The sequence below is a fragment of the Trachurus japonicus genome, chromosome 12 (assembly GCF_045865225.1).
Source record: "Trachurus japonicus isolate A0001 chromosome 12, Traja_1.0".
NCBI lineage: Eukaryota > Metazoa > Chordata > Actinopteri > Carangiformes > Carangidae > Trachurus > Trachurus japonicus.
The window spans coordinates 20,818,577-20,843,750 of NC_140918.1; the positions used below are offsets into that span (position 1 = coordinate 20,818,577).

General features: G+C 42.4%; 1 protein-coding gene across 1 annotated transcript in view; it reads left to right on the forward strand.

Moving 5' to 3' along the window:
• Window positions 1-25,174, forward strand: part of epha5 (EPH receptor A5) — a 79,965-nt gene that overhangs the window by 39,917 nt on the left and 14,874 nt on the right. Inside the window, exons 6-14 of the mRNA XM_085793821.1 lie at window positions 12,003-12,127; window positions 13,057-13,146; window positions 13,389-13,458; window positions 13,639-13,741; window positions 17,143-17,210; window positions 18,469-18,594; window positions 19,703-19,888; window positions 21,009-21,070; window positions 25,067-25,134. Coding sequence (XP_085649947.1) covers window positions 12,003-12,127; window positions 13,057-13,146; window positions 13,389-13,458; window positions 13,639-13,741; window positions 17,143-17,210; window positions 18,469-18,594; window positions 19,703-19,888; window positions 21,009-21,070; window positions 25,067-25,134 — 898 coding nt within the window. The remainder of the gene's footprint in view (window positions 1-12,002; window positions 12,128-13,056; window positions 13,147-13,388; window positions 13,459-13,638; window positions 13,742-17,142; window positions 17,211-18,468; window positions 18,595-19,702; window positions 19,889-21,008; window positions 21,071-25,066; window positions 25,135-25,174) is intronic.

Below are 25,174 nucleotides of genomic sequence, written 5' to 3' on the forward strand. Positions count from 1 at the left end.
TTCTTTATGCAACATTTAACCAACCACTGTTTATTTGATGTGGCACTTAGACCAAACTTAATTTACTTGATGTGACTGTTTCTCCCATCAGGTTGTGTTCACTGCAGCGTGGGGAGAACTTAGACCACTGCAGGTCATATATGTAAATCGAAACAAAGCGATGAGAATAATCATTTTAACAATAATCCTGAAGCTATAATTGTAAGGAGCGGCTTAACATGCTCTGATCCGGACTCGCCTCTGCATTGCAGATGTAATTACCCAATAGGGACTTTGATCAGCATTGAAAGCATCTTTGTTTTTGCCTTTTTACGTGTTGTGTTGTGCATGACTGCGTATTATGACCATGTGGTTGCTTGTGAGGGTTAAAAAAAAAAGGCAAAGAGGTACCGAGACAAAAGTACAGAGAGACGGGGGCAACGGGGACGCTCAGATAGACGGAGACAGAGAGAAAGAGTCAGAGGATCTGCCGTTTGATGTGTGGGAAGTGTCACACTTGATAAGGGATCCGTGAAAAAGGTGATTTCACAGTGTCCCTGTGAAGCCCCGCTGAATAATGAAGTGTTGGTACTCGTGAGGAGGAAAGGGTGAAAGGCAGGCGAGAAGGAGGAAAGGGAACGACGGAACAACAGGACAGGAGGTAGAGAAGACAAACTGTGGAAGAGAAACGATGCAGAGGTTGTGATAGGTAAAAGAAAGAGGGAAGGCTGAGAGAAGGCTGGGCGTTCAAAAGCGCTCGGCGTCTGGTGCAGCAACAGTTCTTAAAACAGCAAGTCATGTATTTTACACCGCTTTGATGTTGCCTTTCACTCCAGTGCATATAATTTTGATGAGATGGCTCGCTAGAAACCACTATGAAATTGAAGAAATGCATTCAAAAATTAAAAATAAATCACCAAACTGACTACAGAGCCTTTCCTTCAGTCCAAAGGCATCTATGTTTTAAATATTTCCTGGTTTACCACTGCGAGGGCTTGAATTGATAATTATTGGTCAATAACCATAACATCCAGCCCAAGCTTTATGAAAATACACTCATTAAATGTGTTTCTGTGGTCGCTCAGCTCTATTATGTCTATATTCCTGGTCGTTTAGTTGTGGGTTTTTTTAAATGTTGCTCACAGTGTGGGAGCGCTGCGAGGTAACGACACACTAAATGCTCCCACACATTGTTTTTTTTTTAGCTGTTGTTGGCTATTAATCAAATGAATCGTACTACATTACATTGTGGGTGGTAAAGTGCACAGTCTGGCGCTCAGGCTGTGGGTCTTACTTTTATTTTATGCTCAGACACTGGACCCGAATGGCACTGAAGCTAATAGGGAAGGATGTATAGTGGATCAGAGCAGAGAGGATACAGATGTGAAGGTTATCATGGAGCACAATAAGGCAGGAAGTGGTTGACTTCATTTTTTGGGTTTGGTGACATCTTATGTTTTGAGTGTGTCAGTCAATGGCCTTGGGTTAAAGGATGTTGATGTTTCACAGTCCTGGATAGCTGTGAGAAGAAACATCAATATGTCATGTAGAAGAATGAAGAGCACTGCAACTTAGCAGGTGTTCAGCAAAAGAAAACAACAAAAAGCACAGGACTTCTTCCTTATTCCCAACAAGAGCAGCAATCATGTTGTCCCTGGTGACCAGAGTGAAATTATATTATAAGAAGATTCCCCTCCACCTGATTGAAGTCTTTTGTTTTATAGGTATTTTATTATTAATTTTATAGCTTTATCAGTGAGAAGACAGATGTAGTGCAGACGTGCTGCAACAACAGAGATCCCCAGCTGGACATGTTCCCGGTCCACGCCCTATAGCCTTTGGCCGTATATGGAGACGCCCTGTACTTTCAACACTCTCCCTGTCACGGCTTTTATGAACTAAACTGAAATATGAGTTTGTTCAACTGATAGGAACGCATCACGCTGTACTGTACTGTATGTTGGTCCTTGATAGGCTGCCAAACGACTGTCACTTGTTGAAAGTGTCGGACAGGCTGAGAATGACAGTTAATAGAGCTGGCAGGTCTGGATGATGAGTTGCAAACAAAAGAAATGGGAAAAGCTTTGCTAGTTTACAACCTTAATATAGCCGTCTTTCTCTCCATCTGCCTCCTCTCTCTTTTCTCTCTCTCTCCCTCCCTTTCTCTGCCTCCTCTTACATCATGGTCTAACTCTGTTATTCTCCGAGGGTGGTTAAAGGATAATAAACCAGATAGTTGAAGGCGTGTATTGATTTTGGTGATGGTTCCGACAGATAGAGGTCTGAGGAGCTTATGTTCAACACAGTGAGAGCATTGGTCTTATCTGAGGCCGCGGTCTCTACACTGAAGGGCCTCACTCGTCTGCTAAACAACTCTGTCTTCTCTGTCTCCTTTGTGATCAGTGGACAAATCGGGCAAAGCAGTGTACATTATCAGGCATTTATGCTCATCTGTGCTCTGTGTTACTGTTACATATGTGTTCATTAGCAGATTTAACACACTCGGGAAGTGTTTAAAACCAGGAACGGCGCTGTTCCTAAAATGAAAGTGTTGCTGGGTCCCCGTCTACACTCCTTCACCATGTCTCCCCTTCTCTCTCATATTTGATCTCACTTTTTTTCCCATTTTTATCAACCCATCCGCTTGTTTTCAGTCCCCACCTCCTCTTCTTTCAACACCCCCTTCCCTCCTCTCCATCACCTCCCATTCTCTCTCAGCGTTTCTCAGACCTGTCAGATTTTTAAAAGACTTGTTTGTTTAGTCTCATCAGCTGAGATGTGGCACTAAAAGGTGTTGCATTGTTAACTAATGTTAAGGGATGTGAAGGGTGCCACTTTGGGTGTCATACTTATATATATACATGTATGGACGTTTTGAGACTGTGATGTTTGGTGAAAAGAGAGTGTCGAGGCTGGGAAGTAACGGTTGGAAATTAGCAAATGACTCCTGTGTTAAATGTATGGAAACAGCAGATCTTCTGCCCTCGGCTAAACTGAGTGCTTTAGCTTATGCAGCGAGTTAAACATAAATGGCTTCAGTAACCACTCGTGAGTCACTTGCATTCTTCTGAGCTTTACTGGTGTACCATTTTCCTTGTAAAACTGTGACAACAGAAACAGAATAAAGAGCATTCAGTTCCAGTGTAAAAATATACATTTCACATTCAAAACTATTGCAATATGCAAAATAACCAATTCACGTACTTAACGTTAGCAACAGATCCTGTATTGAATAGCAACCAAAAGGCTAACTCATAACACGTAGCTTTGACTGATTAGAATAGCGTATCGGCTGTAATAACATGAAATGAAAGCACGAATACACGTCCGTAATCATAACTTACAGATTATGACCTTCTCAAGCGCAACAGGTGAGGAAAACAGCAGACTTCACACAGGAACGACATGTTAGGAAGACTCGGCTATACTCTGCCGATACAAACTCACTTCCTGCTCCCGTTTTACGCTACTAGATGGCAGTGTGTGTCAACAAACTCAAAATCCACTTCTCTTAAGGACAGTTACCAGATCAAAAACAAGAGCAAAATAGCTAGAGTGGTGTCACAAAATAAAACCTCAAGTACAGAATAACTAACAAAACAAGACTGAGAGACAGAATACTCCCGTCTGACATCAGTAGGATGTCACATCTAACCCACACCCACTGTTTTCAAAGGACATGTCTTTCAGGTGTGGTCCTTCGCTACCAAGCAGGATGACTTCACTGATAGGTCTCAAGTACAGTCTCTGTTCGCCGTTGCGGACTATCTTGACTTGGATCTTCCTCACTCTTCCATCCTGGCTAGGAAAGGTCTTTGCAACAACGCCAAGAGGCCAGTCGTTTCCTATTCTCTTGCCCATCTTTAAGTAGGACGACATCTCCTATTTGTAGGTTTGGGTTTGGGTGTTCTCCACTTGCGACGAGGTTGTAGTCCACTGAGGTATTCCCTCTTCCATCGTCCCCAGAAGACATTGGCCAGGTACTGTTACACACGTCTCCATTGTGCTCTAAACAGGTCACGGTCGTCAAAGTGACCTGGGGGGAATACAGGCATGGCAACTTTCTGCGTGAAGCAGCATGGCAGGAGTGAGAATCTCAGGGTGTTCTGAATCAGTGAAACTGTTGTGAGTGGCCTTGCATTAACTATAGCAGAGACTTCCGACATGAATGTCCACTAACACCTCATGTGTGAGCTTGGCCTTTCCATGTTGTAGCAGCATTGCATCTAGAATCCGCCGACTGACGCGATCATGCGCTCCCATGATCCAGCCATGTGGGAGGCATGTGGAGGATTAAAATGCCACTCACAAACCACTATCTCCGAGGTAGGTATTGATTTTGTCATTGTGACAGACCCCTCTTGTCAATTTGAAGTTCTCTGCAAGCGCTCACAAAATTTGTACCACAGTCTGATCTGAGCAGCTTGGCAGCACCCCTGATGGCAAAGAAAACGTCGCAGTGCATTAATAAACGACGAAGTGTCCATTGACTCTATTACTTCAATGTGTATGGCACGAATACTCATACATGTGAAGATTACAGCCCACCTCTAGCTTCTTCTGCTTGACTTCCACGTGTTTTTCTGACTGTGACGGGCCATGGGCCCAAAAACATCAAGGCCTACACATGTAAAAGGAGGGTCTGTGCACATTCTGTCCTCTGGCAGATCTGACATGATCTGTTCTTGTCGTTTGCCTCTTAATCTGCGACATGTAACGCAGTTAAAAGATAACACTGCTGATGGCTCTTTTCCCCACCCACTATCCAGAAACCTGCAGCTCTGATTGCGCCTTCAGAAAAGTGTCTGCCCTGGTGGCGTACTTGAGAATGAAAGTGCGTGATTATGAGCTGAGTTAACGTGGTGTTTACTGGGGATGAGTATGGGGGTGTGTTTCATGTGCTGTGAGGTTTAGCTTTTGTTAGCCGACCTCCCACCCGGAGAATCATGTTAGTGTCCATGATTGGATTCAGTTTGCTAAGTGGGCTTTGTTTGGGAACAGACTCACCACGTTCCTATGTGCCTGATGTCATCTGCATACACCTCACTTTGAACTGCCACGAATGATGATGGCTTTGGCCTGCTGGAGTTGTTCTTTCAGTGATGTTCTTGTCACACTTGTGCCATCCATGGCATGCGCTCTCGGGTGCAGCTTTAAAGGATGTGACTATGTGGAGTAGCCTGGCGATGGCCTTTAACAGACGACTCCAGCTAGAGAATCTTTCAAACCTTGCAGCTCCGAGCGTTCCTTTTGACAGGGCGGTAGCACAAGACACAACCTCTGGACGCAGTTCAGTGTCTTGTTCGGGGCTGATGAGCTCAAAGGGCGCTTCCAGTATTTTACTTGGCCTGAGTCAGTAAGGAAGGGAGGCCCCGCTGAGCCATGTAGAGCTGGAAAGACGGTCAGCAGGCAGTCCACGTGTGGCGTGGTCGGCTGGGTTTAAATGTGTGGGCACATAATGCCATTGGTGGGTCCTGAGTGGAGCGCCTGATGCGTTCCACACGGTTGTGTACATACACATAAAAGCGTCTCTTTTCGTTGAAAATGTAGCCAGCACTACTTTGGAGTCTGTGTAGAAGTTTACTTCATCAAAATGTAGCATCAAGCTCTGCTTGGACTATGTCTGCAACTTCTACAGCCAGCACGGCAGCACAGAGCTCTAACCTGGAATGGTAATGTCTGGTTTCGGAGCCAGTCTAGCTTTGCCCCATGAGAAAGCCCCCGTCCCTGTGTCCCATCAGCAGCTGTAAGTTTTCAGATAGGCAACTGCCCCGACTGCCTTTGTGGATGCATCACAAAAAACATGCATTTCTTTTCTTTTTGCTTTGGACAGTGAGATGGATGTATACATACGGGAGACCTTGAGCTGTTCTAGGTGCTTTAGAGAGTCTTTCCACTGTTGCCAACTTGTCCTGTTTCCTTTGGTAGCGGAGTATCCCACTCACTGATATCCTTGGAGATCTCTCTCAAAATGGAGCGTCCCTCAATGCTGACTGGCACAGCGAACCCAAGTGGGTCATACAAACTGTTGATGACCGATAGTACGCCACGTTTAGTGAAGGGCTTGTCACTTATTTCCACTTGAAATGAAAACTGGTCTGTGGACAAGTTCCAGCCAGTCCGAGGCTGCGTTGCATGGGAGGGCATGCTGTCCAAGCTCGAGTCCCTGCAGACCTGTAGCTAGATCTTCACCTGGGAACGCACTAGTGACTACAGGACTGTTAGACGAGATCTTGTGGAGACGGATGTTAGACTGAGCCAGCATTTTTTGTGCTCTGCACAGGACGTCGATTGCCTCATGCTCAGAGGCGAACGACTTTAGCCCATCATCTACGTAAAAAATGGCGCTCAATAAACTCCCCTCACCTCGCTGCCAGTACTCCCTCTCTCCCTCCACAGCAGTTCTCTTGAGTCCATAAATGGCAACTGAGGGGGATGGACAGTTTCCAAACACATGAACTGTCCATTCGAAACTCGTCCACTTCTCCATCCAGGTCGTGATCGCGGAACCACAAAAAGCGCAGATAATCACGATGGTCTTCCCTGACCATAAAGTTGTGAAACATCTGCTCCACGTCAGCCATCAACCGCATATGGTTCGCCTCTGAAACGGACAAGCACACCTACAAGACTGTTGTTAAGATCTGGGCCTTTAAGTAGCACTTGATTGAGAGACACATTTCCACACTGAGCACTTGAATCGAAGACAATTCTGATTTTACCTGGTTTTTGTGGATGGTAAATCCCGAAGCTTGGGAGATACCAACATTCTTGGTGGGGTTTGAGCGGAGGAGCCCTTTCTGCAATGTCCTTTGTTGAATGTTTTTTTCATAAACTCCACGTAGTGCCCTTTCATCTCTGGCTTTTCTCTTTAATGTCTTGCGTAGTGACATGAGGCGGTTGAGAGCCTGCTCTCTGTTGTTAGGTAAGCGTTGTCGTGGATGACGAAACGGCAGGGGAGCCACCCAGTTATTTGCATCATCTTTAGCAAACCCATTGTGCATAAACATTCAGAAACGACTCATCTTCTGCAGAGAGTGCCAGTTTGTCATCATTTGCTGTTTGTTCAAAGATGTATTTGCTCAGCTCATCTTGGGGTTGCGTGCTGTCACAAAAAAGGCTTGTCTTCTGTGAACCTTCCCTTGGTGTAGATTCTGCTTTCACAGGGAACTAGAAAACTGGGGCGGCCATTGTCAAGTATGTTTGTCTTGTAGGAATTTACTGTGGGTCTGTGTGCTCCTGAAAGGCAGACATCTCCGATAATTACCCAGCCGAGATCGAGCTGTTGGGCGTAAGGTGCTTCGTTTGGGCCGTTTATCTGGCGGCGAACCTTGTGAGCCTGAATCACATCTCGGCCCAGCAGGAGAAGGATGTCGGCTGATGGATCAAGGGGTGGTATTTGTGTGGCTACATGAGATAGGTGAGGATGCGCAGCTGCAGCTTCAGGAGTGGGTATCTCACTCCTGTTGTCTGGGATCTGATTACAATTCTGTAAGTATGGGTAGTGACATTGACACTTTTCTGTTTATGCCCTCGATGGCAAAGCCGTGAGCTCTGCGCCCTAGTGTGTTCACTGTTTCCAGAGCATGTTTTCATTGTGTATGGGAGGGCTTCACTGTGTAGGTTGAACATATCAAAAAAGGTGGAGCGGGCCAATGAACGCGTTACTCTGATCATCTAAGATTTGCGTACACTTTTCTTTTCTCATGGGGGGCTGAGCAGGGGTACACATTATACCAGGCAAATTTTTGAACAAGACTTTACTTTTATTTTTTTCCCTGTAGTCCTTGTCTCACACACCTCAGTACAGCTGGATGTGGTCACTGTGGGGCTTAGGGTATCCGGCTCCCGCCATGAGCCCCTGGTAGGTTGTCAGGGCCTGCATCTGCCCACGGGGGTGGCCCAGCATGCATGGCGGAAATGTTGAATCACTGTTGCACTCTACACAGTGAATAACAGCTCTACAGTTTTTTGCCCTGTGTTCTGTTGATGATGAGAGACACTTGTAGCAGATTGACAGCTCCTTTAGTAGGCCCCTCCTCTCATCTAGTGTCTTCATTCTAAACCCTCTACATTTGGTGAGTGAATGTGGCTTCTTGTGTACTGGACACTGTTTATTAGGGTCAAGAGAGGGAGGTTCTTTGTTAGTTGCACCGACCTGTGTTTTGTTCGTTGTGACGGGAACTTTGAAGCGTGTTTGTCTCACCAGCAGCCTTTCTGTTTTCATGTGTGCAGTGCCGCAGTTTTGCAGAATAAAGCTGGGGTCTGTCCTCATTTCAGCATGGTTGTTCACAAACTGTACAAAATAGGAGAAAGGCGGTAGTGAGCTTTATGATCTTTCTTATATCTAACCTTCTCTGACCCACGCCTCCTGCAGGCCACTTGGGAGCTTTTCCACAATTGGGTTTATTCCTCTTGAAGTGTCGAGAAAGCTGAGGCCTGGTAGATACCCTTCATTTTTTGCTGCTTCGAGCTCTTGGAGAAGATCTGCAAGCTCCTGCAGGAGGTGACTGTCTTTATGAGCAGCTTTGGGAAAGCTTTCCAGGCGATTGAACAGAGAAGCTTCGATGGCTTCTGGTGAGCCATAATTTCTGTCGAGTCTTTGCCATAAACCGTTGAAGACCTGCTTCTGGATTGCTCAGTGGACGGCTCTAATTCTCAGGGCATGCTGGAGAGACTCACCGCTCACCATTTGGTAAGTAAATCAAGCTCTTCGCAGCATTTCAAGTCAAATCTCCAGTAGCGTTGCGAAACATAGATCTCCATGCTATGTAGGTTTCTGGCCTGTTATCAAACACTGTGAGTCCCGCTGTCAGGAGGTCACGACGTGAGAGGAGCACAGCAAGGTCTGATACATCAGTTTGTTGACGCGAAGATGGAGCTGGGGTGTAATCTGCTCTGATATGGCTGAACGAATGGGATGGTGGATGCTTGGGGTGTCTGATACATGGAGAGCTGGGGGAGTACTCACATGCATGTGCCATTGCTGCTGGCGTGCTTGGCCCGACGTTGTTGGTGTTGTTTATGTCCCACTTTTTATCAGGCTTTGTGTCCTCATCCATAGTTGTGTCGTTATGGAAGTGAGTGTTTACATATTCTTGAGTGCGGCTGGCAGCCATGTCTATTGTAGCAGGAACCTCTCTGGCGGCTCCACAAACTCTGTTTGGTCAGAAAGGCAGCCTCCAAGACCTTAGCTGCTGCGAGCGCTGCCTTTGCCTCTCCCTCTTGCTTCAGGGCGTTCATAGTAGCCACCAACCGAGTCTTCTCCATCTCGATGCGTGCCTTTTCGACCTCCATGTCTATTTGGCGTTTGGCGTACTCTGCTCTGGTGCTGGCGGCTTCAGCCTCGGCTCGTGCCTTTGCTGCAGCTAGGCTAGCTGCGGACCGGCGTGATGAAGCTGAGCTGCACTTTGACCTGACTTCCATTTGGGAGAGCGGAGGGGTGTTTCCGTGGGTAGACATGTCTGCTTTCACTGGCGTGGAAAGTCTCCGGCCCCGACGATGCACTCGATGCGTAGATAATCTTTTTACTCTTCTGCCCTCGGCTAAACTGAGTGCTTTAGCTTATGCAGCGAGTTAAACATAAATGGCTTCAGTAACCACTCGTGAGTCACTTGCATTCTTCTGAGCTTTACTGGTGTACCATTTTCCTTGTAAAACTGTGACAACAGAAACAGAAAAATAAAGAGCATTCAGTTCCAGTGTAAAAATATACATTTCACATTCAAAACTATTGCAATATGCAAAATAACCAATTCACGTACTTAACGTTAGCAACAGATCCTGTATTGAATAGCAACCAAAAGGCTAACTCATAACACGTAGCTTTGACTGATTAGAATAGCGTATCGGCTGTAATAACATGAAATGAAAGCACGAATACACGTCCGTAATCATAACTTACAGATTATGACCTTCTCAAGCGCAACAGGTGAGGAAAACAGCAGACTTCACACAGGAACGACATGTTAGGAAGACTCGGCTATACTCTGCCGATACAAACTCACTTCCTGCTCCCGTTTTACGCTACTAGATGGCAGTGTGTGTCAACAAACTCAAAATCCACTTCTCTTAAAGGGACAGTTACCAGATCAAAACAAGAGCAAAATAGCTAGAGTGTGTCACAAAATAAAACCTCAAGTACAGAATAACTAACAAAACAAGACTGAGAGACAGAATAGCAGAGTTACAGTGTTTCTTACCTAGCACTCCCTGATTTTCTTTATTTTTTTTGTCCTTGTAGACTGTATACAATTTTGTTTGTGCCTGGCATGGACAACTATTAATTAGAAAAACAGATCAGTTGGTTCTAATATTTAATTGCTGTGGCCCACATTCAAATGTACATCTTTTCACTCGTGGAATGTCACATAAAGTTCATTTATATAACCCAGAATTCATACACTAGAGAGCTTTACAATCTCCAGAACCTCATGTGACACCCTCAAACTTTTAATTAAATATAGCATGGCAAACTGCAGCCATTTTTGGAGGATTTAAACTTAGAGTTTGGTGTATTGTTACCCGTTAAGCTGCTGGGAAAAGGGGTGCTCACTTTTATCATCACATCCCAGCCTTTATACCATTTAAGCGTTGTGTGTGTGTGTGTGTGTGTGTGTGTGTGTGTGTGTGTGTGTGTGTGTGTGTGTGTGTGTGTGTGTGTGTGTGCGTGTGTGTGCGTGTGCGTGTGTGCGTGCGCGTGCGCGTGTGTGTGTGTGTGTGTGTGTGTGTGTGTGTGTGTGTGTATATGTGTGTGAGTGATTCAGTCTCTGGTTTCAGGCTTTTAAGATGTTGCAGATAACACTTCTGTGCGACCATCCACTCAGGATACAGTTACTGTGTTTGTAGCGATGATTTATTCCCTGTGGAGTTCTGCTGAGGCTATTGAAACCTAAACGATGTTTAGCATTCACAGTAGAAGCTTACACTCACACACAGACTTGCCTGAGGGAGCATTTTGCCTGGTTAAAAGCTCTTTATGTGTCAGAGACTCTCCAACTGTCCCTCAGAGAGATGGGCCAAGAGCTCAGGGTACAACAGGGTGGTTCGGTGATTGATTCAAACTCACACAACCAAGCTCACTTGACTTTATGATTTACAGAATAAATTATAAAAGAAGTCCTTTCATGAAAATACAAACTTCACAAAATCAAATGAAGTTTTCTTCACTGAGGTATTGCAGCTTTGGAAATCTGCTAATATTTCAAACATCAACCAAAACATGAAGAATTTAGTGATTTTAACTGTATGTGATATAATCTGTATGGAACTTTTTTGTTTGATGCTTTATCACTGCATTCGTAGGTAGACGTTAGTACTCTAAATACTTAAAGTCAGATGTAAGGAGTGATCATGGATGTCTAGCTAGTCTAGCAATGGTGTGATTACTGTAGGTGCAGATGCACCTTTTTGCCATATCACGGACATTTTTTCAGAGGCAGAGCTGCCTTTGAACCAAAAATAGTCTGATTTATGGAGGTAAAGCTGAGTGGACCAAGCCAAACAACCTCAGAGGAACTTTGGGAACAAACAAACTTGAATTCCAAACCAGAAACCCTGGGGAAATATAACAGAAAATGTCAGATTATTATTTTATTTTCTTTCCTTACCCAGCATTACAGAAATAACACAACAGCAAAGACCAATGCTAACAAACAGTGTGAATTCTAATGTGGAAAACCACCTCTGCACATTGCCATCTTTTTCTTCCTTGATGATGTGTCTCTACTTTAATATTTCATAATGTACAACAATCACAGCAAGCAATACAATTAGCTGTTCGCGTGTAAACATCAAAGGAAGAGGCATCATCTTATAGATGCTGACTGTACCCAGCAGACTTTACAGCAGTCATTTTTCCTCTAATTCACTGTTTATTAGGAGTTCATGTTAAATAGTTTGTAGCTAAAGATCTGCACGGTGTTGCGTCATACAAAACTGCAGCTTTTTCTTCTTTTCAAGTTGGTTGCAAGTGTCTGCATTGTGTTGTATTTATATCTTTGTGTGCGTATGTGTGTGTGCAGCACCGTCCCCAGTGAGTGTGGTGAGGAAAGGTCACACGGAGAAGAGCAGCATTGCCCTTTCCTGGGCCGAGCCCGATCGTCCCAACGGTATCATCCTGGAGTATGAGATCAAGTATTTTGAAAAGGTAGAGGAGAAAAAAACATGTACACTATCTATAAAGTGTTTGTTTGTTTTGCCATAGAGATTTTTCATACAATTTGTGTTTCCTGTAAACAATATATAACCCACACTGTATTTGCCTACTGTCAACAAACTGTAAATCATGCTATTTGTGATAATGATGGTTATCATATATGACCATTTGGATTTATTTTAATCTAATGGTATTGAAAAGCTACATCAATACCATTGCTTCACATTTTGACTAGTACCAGAGGGCTGACTCAAAGATGCTGAAAATCTCAGTGCATTTAAGAATATGATGATTTTTCATGATAACGACCAGTGGATTTTTGCTTTACTCCTTTTTATTGTATGATGTTTCCAGCATTTTTCAAACAAACCTGCCTTGTTTGAAAAATGCCTTTTAAATCAGTTCCCCCTAACTCGACTCTCTGCAACAGAGATATAGCTGTTTTTTATAATCGAAGTTGAAATTGAATAGATAGAGAAATGTGATGCTTTCATTCAGATTGTTGTTCTCATGCCCTTCCTCTTTCCTCTCTTTGATCTTCTGATGTCTTCTTTTCTGGGAAGGTCAGAATAAAGCTATACAGGAGAGCTGAGCAGTGATTGTGGTCAGTGGTTAGCTAATGGCCTCTGGCTAATGGAGGGGGCATTTAGCTGCGTTTAAACCTGATGTTGTTACAGTTGGGAAACTGATCCTTACACACACACACACACAGAGACACACACACACAATGTACCACGCTACAGGTAGCTAAGCCACAGAAATGTGCAGAAGAATAGCGAAAAATGTGAGCACACACAGAGATGCTTAAGGTGGCAGAATGATTACTGCAGCACCAAAACCAGTCTAATCAAGGAAACCAAAACATATGTAAAGCAGGCGATTGAATTGCAGTAACCCTCTCTCTCTTTCTCTCACTACAGGAGCAAGACTCCAGTTACACTATAATAAAATCGAAGGAGACTGAGATGGTGGTGGAGGGCCTGAAGCCTTCTTCCGTCTACATCTTCCAGGTTAAATATGAATAAAAAATACACTGATAAATAATAATGGAATTTAAAAAAACATCCAAATAGGTATGTAAGAGTGATTTAAAAAAAATTGCACAGTTTGAGTTTCAAAGAGGTGAAAGAATTTACAGTCTAGCTGTTAAATAAAAGACTTGTTTGATTTAAATATAATCATATATTTAAACATATGTCATATTATGTGATATTTTATACTGATGTGATGTGTACTGTGTGATGTGTTGCAGGTGCGAGCCAGGACCTCAGCAGGCTACGGCGCATTTAGCCGGCGTTTTGAATTCCAGACCAGCCCTTACTGTGAGTACACCTGAGAGAGTGAGAGAGCATTACACATACAACAAAGTTCAGCTTGTTTGTGACTCCCACCTGCTTTTGGAGGCTGCCTCAACAACAGATGCCAGGTGTTTTTTTTTAGTCTGTGCGCATACACTGCACTGTGTGTGTCAAACTCTTTATTTATCCCCTTTTGTTTGGCAGTAACCGCCACAAGTGAGCGCGCTCAGGCTTTGATAGTGGCGGTGGCCGTCACACTGGCGCTGGTCCTACTGGCAGTGGTAGCTGGATTCCTGCTCAGCGGACGGTAAGAAATAAATACACACCTGAGGAAACATAACTGAAACCAGGAACACATGTACAGGATATAAATACACATGCAGGTGCATACTCTAAGCCTATACACATCTCCGATGAGAACAAGGTAGTGTGGGTGGATAGACACAGAATGCTACCAACTGTGCCAACATAAAGTAAAAATAGGAAAACGAGTGAAGACGCCAATTACATCCCCTGGATTTAGCCCAATTCAGAAGTACCAATGCAACACTTACACTGTTGCATTATAATTGTTGAATCATACATTAATATCTCATGTTTGCAGTGACCAACATTATTATTTGACTGATTTTTTAAATTTCTTTAAACAAGGGAATAACAATTGGCTGCATTAAAAAAGACAGGATCCATCCTGTACATGAGATTTTGAAGAAACGGGCTGTTCATTGTGTAAAACTGAAATTTTATTTTATTTTTAAAATTCCATTTTTATTATTATTATTCTTAGAAGCACAACAGACATCTGCATACACATGGATTTATGTTTGTGTAGACAGAGGACTTCCCTTTATCCATCTCTGACCCTTTGCTGACCAACAAAAATGACAAATATCAAATCCCACTTCTGACCCATATATTCCAGTGTTGTTCAGCAGCATTATGGGATTACATCCTAGGGTTGCAGTTGGAGTTTTGTAATCGGTCATTATTACGGGATGCCTTTTGGAATGTAGCTTTAGGGGTGATACATGTGGGCCAGCGGATTTTCCTTAAAGGAGTCCTTGCTCCCGCTACGAGTACGAACGTAGCCAATAGCATTAGCAGCTTTTTATTTACCATTGTAGAAGAAAGTTAACGATTTCAAAATCAAACTACATTCCTTTATTTGCCGAGATCCACTTTGCTATGAGGAAGTAGAGTCAGTTTTATAACACCTTTTGATATTGTAAATTCAATAATGTCTGAAGTTCTTGGCAAGACTGGTAAGCAGCTAACACTAGATACTGTAAGTAGAACAAGCAACACTTAGCAAAAAACTAAGCAAAAAATGAAACTATGCCCTGTTTCTCACCAAAATTTGGGTCTCTACTGTAAGGTACATTCATGTTGTAGCTACCTGAAGGCCTCTGGACTCCTATGACCTTCACTTAATGTTGAGTACGAGTACAAATATTCAGTCAAAAGAACTGATGTGTTGAGGAAATTATTCAGTTTCATGTCTGTAAAGTAGTCGATGCTTTTTTCTATTTGTATGAGTTTGGTGGGCTCATCTCGACCTGATTTTCACTCTGCTAAACACAATTCCCTCTGAAATGTATCTTATTAAGTTAATTACAGGCTATATTCTGTATCTCCATGTCCTTTTACTGAACCGTAATTAACAAAGCTGAGGGCAGCCTCATAAAGCCAGTGTGAATTCAGATTCATATCCATGTTCTGTTGTCTGTCCTTAACTCTTCATTTACACATTTGTAGTAACGCCAGCATCCACATCTTCATGCATCCACACAAACATATTGTTGCTCGTTCTTGCTTCCGAACCATCTCTTAACCATTAGGTCATCGTTTTAGTAATTTATTTCAACCTTCATTAAAAATGCATTCGCAAAGATGGTGAACATGTGGTTCTAGATCACATGAATAGACGGTGGGTGCAGTGCCGAGGTTTAGCAGGATTAGAAGGCAAATCAGGAAGAGACAGTGCTGAGTTTGGTTTAACACAACAGGGATGAGGATGGAGGATCACTGGTTTTGTGTGGGGGAGGAGAGATGGAGGAATGCCAAATTTTCCGGTGGTCGATTTGGGACACAAGCACCACAACCCCCTCCATCCACTGTATTCCCACCTCCCCTCCTCCTGCATCACCCTCCAGACTACACAAGCATACATAGACATCCAAATGCAGCGCACATTTAGACACGCACACACAACCCCCCCCCCCACACACACACACACACACACACATATGCACTGATGCATGTATGCATGAGTTGACACAGACACACACACATGCAGGAAGTTAGAGGGCCGGCTGGGCACTGAGCGTGTTCAAACCTCTTGACTCAACAGATCCGGCAAAACTAAACACCCTCAGGCACACACACCCCCCTCACACACACACACACACACACACACACACACACACGTGCTACCCCACACACACACATACACACTTACAGGCAGACCCCCCTCCCCCTGACGATCCAGCTGCCCATACCAAACCCCTCCAGCCAAGCCTGGCTTTCCTACAGAGAACCATGATGAGAAAGACTTGGACATGACCCGTGTGTGTCTGTGTGTGTGTGTGTGTTCGTCTTCGAGAACTGAAAAATGGAAAACTGAAAAATTGACTCCTAGTTGCACAGGTTGAATATAAATCGTTGCTTTTATTGCTCAAAACATAGTAATTTGACTGTGGGTATCTGTCTGCTCTGTCATGTGTGTAGCTGCTAGTGTGTGTTTGTGTATGTGTGCGCGCTTTCATATAGGATCAGGTTTAAAATCAATCCTCATGTTTAATCTGGGTTATCTCTGATTATCTCTGATGCTCCATCCATGTATAAATATTGACATACAGGAGCTTCCAGAGCCATACACTGTGACATATATACTCACACATCCACACAATATAGAGCTCAATACATGTTTTAGTCATAAAGGGAAACACAAATACACTTGTTCAGACACATGTCACGTAATATAAGAGAATAGTATAGGGCGCAGATATAGACAAGGCAGCAGTTTCAAGAATTTCTCTTTTATGACCCTTTTCTTTTTCTAATAACTTGACAAAAAAAAATTTCATTGTGGACGTGGCCTGTATCAAAAAGTGCAGAAGACTGATTTCTCCTGTGTCAGAAGTCAAAGTTGATCTGTTGACAAGGTCTTTCTTGGAAAATGAAACTATTTGAAAACTGCAGTCCGCTGCTTTCATCTTAAAGACTGGTAGTAGTTTTTTTTTGTAGCATTTTCAGCAGTATTTTTTGAAAACCTTGATATGTAACTTAGCAAAAAAAAAAAAAAGCTTATCTTGCTATTCAATCCAACTGTGATGGTGTGTTGTGTTGGCTGCCGTCTGCCTCACCGTGTCTGGACCATTCTATATTATCTTTACCATGATCTCTCCCTGTCACCCTTTCTTGTCTGTTTGTAAATGTCACCGTTTGCCTCTTTTTAGATAAACCATGGATAAAATGCAAAAGGCCATACAATATTTTGTGCTACTTTGTACCAGAAATTTAAAAAATGATGCATTTGTTGCTAAATAATGCAATCTAGACCATTTTAAGGACAATTCGCCTCTGTAGCTGAATATTTTCTGATGTTAAAAAAATCCTACAACTACAATTGTAGCTGTAAAAACACAAGGTGCCTTTGCAACATGACATGACTCTGACAGTAATGTGTTTGGATCTCTTCCCTCTCAGGAGGTGCGGCTACAGCAAAGCGAAACAGGATCCTGAAGAAGAGAAGATGCACTTTCACAATGGTCACAGTAAGTTTAGAAAGCCCAAACCTTTTCTGTTTGTGTGTCAGTGTGGATATATATAGTATATCTGACTGTGTGTGTGTGTGTGTGTGTGTGTGTGTGTGTGTGTGTGTGTGGGCGAGTTCATCCAAAGTTTAAACTACATGTACAGTCGAGGGTTCAGACAGCGGCCACGTCTCTACGAGTTTGTCCATCCCTGTAGGGCCACGTGCATGTGTGGGGAAACCAGTGCCGCTGACAGTCTTTTGTACTGGGAGCTATTCTTTGACTGACACAGTTACAAAACCCTCTCTATGGCAGATAGGTTGGTAGAGGACGCTGATGATTTATAGGTTGTGACAGCTTTATATATTTGGCCACAGTTTCGCTATCCATCTGTTGGCATCAGAGCCGACCTTGACAGAAACATCAGCTGTCGAGAAGTTAGCAGAAACACTTAGTGTGCCAATACGTGTGGCAATCTGCCATACTGATTTACACCACGAATGAAGAGATTCCAAAAAAAAAAATGTTGTCAAATAAGTGACTTCTTCTTTAAGGGATAAATTAAAGGGATGAATCGTTGCATTTTGTCAAGATGAAGTAGTTTGAATGAGTACTCTCAGTAGGTTGTGATGTTTGAACTGTAGAATAATCATAAACACCTCAGGGGTTCGGTGTATTTAATCACATAAGAAAAACAAATTAAGTGACTAATTATGTGAATCATAACAATGTTAGAATAGAAACTGTAAAGACTTCTGTGTTAATACCGTATAAGAAAACATCAGAAATTATGTTGATTAGTGCTTGAAATCTTTTATAAATTCTGCTTTCATTCACATAGATTTGTTTCAGAGACAATTGAGACTCTTTTTGCAGACTTTATATTGGGAAGTTAATTTGATGTTGATTAACTTTGAAATTTGCCTGTCCTCACTTAGTCATATCTTCTTTATTAAATAGATAGTTTGGTACATTTCATCAGTTTAGTGTTATCTACAAAATAATATAAATTTGCTTTGACAAATTGTTAAATTATTCAGAAAGATTTTTATATTTTACTAGTGACAAATAAGATGACAGACACTGATAGAAAATTCCATTGTCTCACTGATTAAACATGCTGTAACAAAATGTCTAGGTATGGAGAATCAGGCTCACTAATACTATTAAGTTGTTTTGTATGCATACATTGGCCTCTGTCTGGATACAAGACTGACTAGATACTAACATCTTAGAATGACATCTAAATGGTAATGGCATCATGCATATGCCTCTGCAGTTAAGTTCCCAGGGGTGCGTACCTACATTGACCCCCTCACCTATGAAGATCCCAACCAGGCGGTGCACGAATTTACCCAGGAGATTGACGTCTCCTTCATCTCCATCGAGAGGATCATCGGAGCTGGTGAGTCAACTCAGTGTACATGCCTTCACAGAGACACTCATTCTTATTCTGAGCATCAATTTGGGGTTGATTTGGCTAAAATAATGTATCACAGAATCCATTATTGTTCCCTTCGAACCGCTGAAGTGAAGTTGTTCAGTCAAGCATGCCCAGGTAAAATCCTCGTTATGAAAAACACACTCAGAATACAATAATAACAGTAATGAGTCTAGATTTAACCATTTTCTCATTACCTCTACCGTGGTGCCTCGTATTTTCTTCAACCCGCACAAATCTGTCACTCATTCATTCATAATTGCATGACATTGTGTAGAGGCACGCTCACAAACAGTCAATTAAGCCAAACATTGTACCAGAAAATGACGGTTCACACAGATATACATGGTGTTTGTGTTCTGCTGACAAACATGTTGATTTGCGGCATTTGTTAGCCTCACAAACACTCGAGCTGTACAGCAATGACATGGGCCATTCAGTGCAGCACACTTGTATTGTTCGTATCTACTTATCTATTGTGATAATGAGCTCTGAATGTGGTGTTGAGTGATGCCTGCCCTCTATTTATACTTGAATGATTTCACTTCAGAGTTGATCCCAAAAAGGAAAAGAAATGGTTGGCAAGGGCAGCAGTTGTTAGGAGTGTAAATAGCCTCTGTCACAAAAGGCTTTTAAGCCATCAATCAACACTTAATTCTATGTTTAATTATCATTTATGGGACTATTTGTAATTGTACTATGTCTAATTGTATTGTGTCTTGATACATAGCTAACAGTTGTTTACTTGCCAGATAATAGGAACATTAGAGTTTAGCATAGGATTTGATTCTTATGTGTCCACAGGTGGAAAGTATTGTTAATGTTAACTTTTTTGCTAACTGTGCTAACCAGCAAGCCAAGCAAGATACAGTGCAGTGCTGCCAAGAGGACATATTACAGTATAACCTCTTATATTGTATAATATATACAATGATAAGCAACGATTCAGCAGCAGAGAAACTTGCCAAATAGCCCCTTAAAAACATCTATTCAGGGTTGTTTTGACCATTCAATCAGAATTTTTCAGGTCAAGGTGTTGGAGTCACACTCAAGCTCTGTCTATTTGCCTCAGGGGAGTTTGGAGAGGTGTGCAGTGGACCACTGAGGCTGCCTGGGAAAAGAGAGATCCAGGTTGCCATTAAGACCCTGAAAGCAGGCTACACAGAGCAGCAGAGACGTGACTTCCTTTGGGAAGCATCAATCATGGGCCAGTTTAACCATCCGAACATCATCCGTCTGGAAGGCGTGGTCACCAAGAGTGAGTCATCAGCATGTCTGTCAGATTTTTAGCTTTTTGGTGCTGCAAGTCCAAACTGCTCCCTGTACTGTAGGATTTGTAACACAATGTCACAATGCAGACTAGTCATAGCTGTTTTGCTGATATGTAGAAACTCGGGCTCAACTTGTCACACTCAAGTCTACTTGTCAGACTCTGATTTCTTCAGTCTAAAAGCTGCACTTTGTCAGGGTTTTTCAACATCCATCAGACTCGGCTATACGCCATCAATCAGATTCACACGCACTTTGACAACCTCGGGTGAGGTTTATCAAGCTCACTTCTTGTACTTTTTCTGCCTTGTGTTCTGACTCACAGTTGATGTTACGCATGTGTGTGCCACAGTTACAGTGTAGTTTCATATTTTTCATAAAATCTCCAATGGGTCTAATTTGGCAGTGAGCAGATGATAAACGTAGAAGTGTGTGAAAGTGATACAAAAGCCTAACATCAGCCAGGAATATCAGTCAGGAATGGATAACTAAATCCTGATGTAGTGCTGGTTTAAATGGCATTTTACAGCTGCATAACCAACTCTGCTTATCAGAGCTGGTATTGAGAAAAAAAAATACTGACTTGTGATCAATTCCCAGTGTATTAGCTAAATCTGCTAACCAATATAATCTGCTTTGTCCTGTGAAATATACAACATCCATGATTTTTAGCTCTTTTTTGCTGCCTGTATAGGAAATTAATCTGGTATTGATTTGTATTGCAACAGATTTTTGTTGCAACAGTTTCTTTTCAGTTTTCAAGAAAAAATCCCAAACTGAATTGTGTGTCTTTGGAAAAAATTTGGGGGCAAAACAAACATGAAATATGTTTGATTAATGGGCTGAATAATCATCAAATTAATCAATACTGAAAACCCACTGAGACCTAAAAAGACCAAATGGCTTTGAACTCCTTGCTTGTACTGGAGTGTATATTTCTGATTTTCCAGTGGTACACACTTCTTTATGCCAGACAGTTTTATAAATCTAAGTTTGATTCAGTTAAGTTAATAAGAGAAAAGTCGGGGTTCAACACAATCCTTCGGTATGTTTATTAATGTGTATTCTAGCATTTGCAATTAAGTGTGCTCTTATGCTTTGCTCCTCAGGCAAGCCAGTGATGATCATCACTGAATACATGGAGAATGGATCACTGGACACATTCCTCAAGGTAGGATGGGAGGATGACACGGATTCAAAAGATTGATGACAGGGTGGGAGAAAAAAAAGGAAAAAAAAAAACACAACTGAAATGTTTAAACTTGGCTTTATTAAAGGAAATGGAGTGAGCTATTTCAGCAGACTGAAGTAAGTGGCAAACAGACAGGAGTGGAGAGCCGCTACTTGCTGATATGACAAACTGAGAGGACAATTATCATAGAGGTGGAAAAACATTTAATCTTCTGGAAAGGAAAATACATTTTTCAGGGTTATTTGTAATAGAGACACACGGCTGTGGGCAAAGAGGATCAGGATTTGTCCGCCAACCCTGTTATTATTCCAATTCAATAGCTCATCATTCTACACATTCAAGCAGAAATTAGTCAAAGAACAATATGTGATAGTTATGAGTGTTTGTGTAAAATTGTGACTGGTGTAACACTGACACTGGCTCAAGGGGAAAGCAAAGTTATTCAATACTTGATAAAAACACTGAGCAGAGTGGCAATGAATAAAACAGAATAATCAAAAGGGTTCAGCTCAGAGTGTGTCTGCGTGGGTCAGATTTTGAAATGTTGAGTAGCCCACTCTATGTGACAGATCGTTTTGGCAGAAAATATGTGAGACGTCTAAGCACCCTGGCTTGAGTCTTGTCCGTACCGTCTAGACAATCTGGACTTCATTGAGAGGAGAAGGTGGACTGTATTGAAGAGGGAGGCTGGCAAATCTCTGAATTAAGTGATCCCCCTTCAGAGCGCTTCATTCTGCTCACTGGTTACAATGGCATGATGCTCAGTTTGGCAGACGGAAGCTAAATCCTGCATGAAAAAAGGGCTAGAATCCTGCAGCAGATGGGTAATGGAGAGATGAAAGAAAGTGAGGTCACACAGGTGCAAGGTGGTGAAAGCACATTTTAGTTATTGAAGTTTAAGGAAAGGTGAGAACAATATGGAAGAGTTTGGGAAGTATAGCCCTGCTTGAAAGGTGATGCAGAATGGAAAAATCAAAAACCAGCACAGGATGTTCGCACCCAGACCGTGTGGAATGAGAGGATGCTGAGGGAGGGAGGGATGAGGTATGCTATATCGTCTGTGGAAACTGCTGACATGACTGTCCTCTGTGCTCCGGGGAATCATCCTGGATGGCAAAGGGGAGGCAGAGGAGGTGAGGGACCATCAGGCGGAGCAGCACAGAAAACCCTGTGAAGTAATTACATGGATGGCTGGTGTACTGAGGCCGGTGTAAATGACACAGTCGTGAGAAAACCAGGGGCCGGGGATGGCTCCTGGATTAAGCGTCACAGCTACGGACAATGCACCGTAAGGCTCATAAGGCACATCTTTGGCTTAACATCTCATTTCACATGTAAGTGGGATGTTCTGCTGTGGATGGATGGGGAAATTAGCTGTAGCACTGATGGAAACTAATGTCGAGAGAGGAAGACAAGAGCAGAGCAATAGCAGTACATGTCTTCCAGTGGAAATATAGAGGAAGGATGAAGGGAAGATTGGATAGTTTACACTTGGATTGGAAGGAGCTGAGGCTTAAACTAACAGTGAAAGCTGTCATTGAGAGTGGAAGAGTTTTTCAATAGGAGAGAAAGAGCATAACTATGTTTTAGTGTTTTCAGCAGGATCGTACACAGTTAGTTTATGTTCTGTTCTTCTGCATTACAATCATTCTTGGTAGCTGACTATACACAGCAAAAGCAAACATACAAAATAAAACATAACCCCAGTTTATTATATTTTTGTGCACAGCACTTACATATACAATAGTTTGTTATTCTGGTTGGCAAGGCAAGGCCATTTTATTTGTATAGCCCACTTTTACAAACAGTTTGTCTCAAAGGACTTTACATAGAATCATAACAACATCCTCTACCCTTAGACCCTCACATCGACTGAGGAAAAACTCTCAAGGAAACCCTTTTAACAGGGAAAAAATTGGAGAAACCTCAGGGTGAGCAACAGAGGAGGGCTCCCTCACCCAGGACGGGCAGACGTGCAATAGATGTTGTATACAGACAAGAAAACAATATACCACAGAATATGGAAAAACACGACAATGGGTGGTGGTTAAATCATGGTTTTGGTGTATGAACTATAGTTAATACATATTTATTCTACAAATGCATTTTCCTAAGCAAAATGCCTCACTATGTCCAGCAACCAGCACACAGGGTTAGTTGGCCAGTCAAGTTTTTTAAAGGACTACCTCCTAATCAGCATGGTGGAGAGAAACCAGACTCTGTCCTTGCCAAAGAACCTTTTCTCTAACATAATTCTTGCTTTGGATGTTGAAAGACCTAATTATGAATATAGGAGTATGGAAATTTGAAGGTCCCACAAGGGAGGCGTTGAGTCATGGCCAGGCCAGGAATTTCATCTTCACAAACATTTTGGGGGCACGGGGGCCATTGAGACATTTGATGCTTACAATTAAATTGACTTTCTGATTTTAAAAAAGAAACAAAAAAATAACAAAATTTACATGAAAATCATTAATCATTCACTCTTCAATATAATTAAGTCATGCCTTAAGGTGCAGTCCCTTATCATGCATCAGTTAAGATGCATGCTTGTTGTTATTTCAGAGAAACTTTTAACTTTCAGCAGGTTAATGGTCAAACTGAAAGATCATTTATCATAGTAAAGTTCAAATACTGTATCTAAAGTTTACATCATTTTTGTGGGCATGGGTGTGACCATGTCCTGATGACAAGGAATGGAGCTCATCAAGTGACTCAGCTTCAGAGAGAGAGCGAAGAATGTCCACGACCAACTCAAACTGCAAGGACTGCTGCAGTGACACTTTTAAAGCAATAGCAACAATGGCCGTGAAATTCCTCCCCCAGTCAGGGCTGTAAGAGAAGAATGAGAAAGTGCCTGTGACTTGCTCGAGGGGGGAACGGCTCTGCTGGAGCAGAGACAGTGCTTCCATAAAACATGGTGTGACTCAGAGCGGCAATGGGCCGTGGTCAGGATTGGAGGAATCCTTAATTTTGGTTTGGGTCTGTCCATAGAGGAGAAGAGCTACTGACAAGAACAATGTGTGCATGGGAGGAAAAACCTGAGCTATAAAGATGGACAGGTGGTACAAGACAGGGAGATCAGACTGGACGACCATTACTGCTGATATTAGATTGTGCAAATGGTAGACATCAGTGATAATTAGCTGGAAATCATAATTCCAGCAATTAGAAGTAAATGAGACTCAGCTGCAAAAATGTGCTTACCCCCAAAATCTCACCACTGATATGAAACTGAAATAGTTGGGTGTGCGCAGTTGTTTTCATTGCTTTACTGTAGGTTACTGTAATTGGCTGTCTGTGGCTGTGTGGCTTTCATGCTACAGGGCAACATTAGCAGAATGCTCAACTATTACAGTATGACCTCTGCAGCGACCTCACTGCAGAGGTCATGTCTTCTATTTTGCTCTTCTGTGTTATCTTGCTGGGTGATCCAGTTAACCAGTTAAGTTTTTACTCATCAGTATTCCCAAGAGCTTTAGTAATTGTTGTGTTTACAACAGAAGGGGTTATAATGTGTCCTCTGAGCTGCATTACTCATTCAGCAACTGGACACTACAACGACTCGGTATCGGAAAATGATGAGATGATTAGCATGCTAATTTCAGTGGAAGAAAAAGACGCGACAGAAATGGAAGCAGAACAAGAGGGTTCATACAGAACAGGTGTGGGGAAGTGAGTCACACTTCAACACATTTTTGATGCCAAACCATATGGGGATTAATCATTGATTGTACGTCATACAGTATTGTAATGCAGTTTAGACACTAAGGGGAAGCTCTACATTGACTATATGCTATATAAGTGATAGCACATAAATTATTATTATTATGATTTGACAACATTTAGTGTAGTTGGCAGGCAAATCACATTGTTTCTCCAATCCTGTCCCTATCCTCCTATACAGTATTCACCTTTATTAACTACATAAATGTCTATAATGTCTATTTCCTGTTTCTCTTTTCTTTTCTTTAGAAAAATGATGGTCAGTTCACTGTAATTCAGTTGGTTGGTATGCTGCGTGGCATCGCGTCTGGAATGAGGTAAACATACAAACACATTATATTTTAATGAACACGCCAG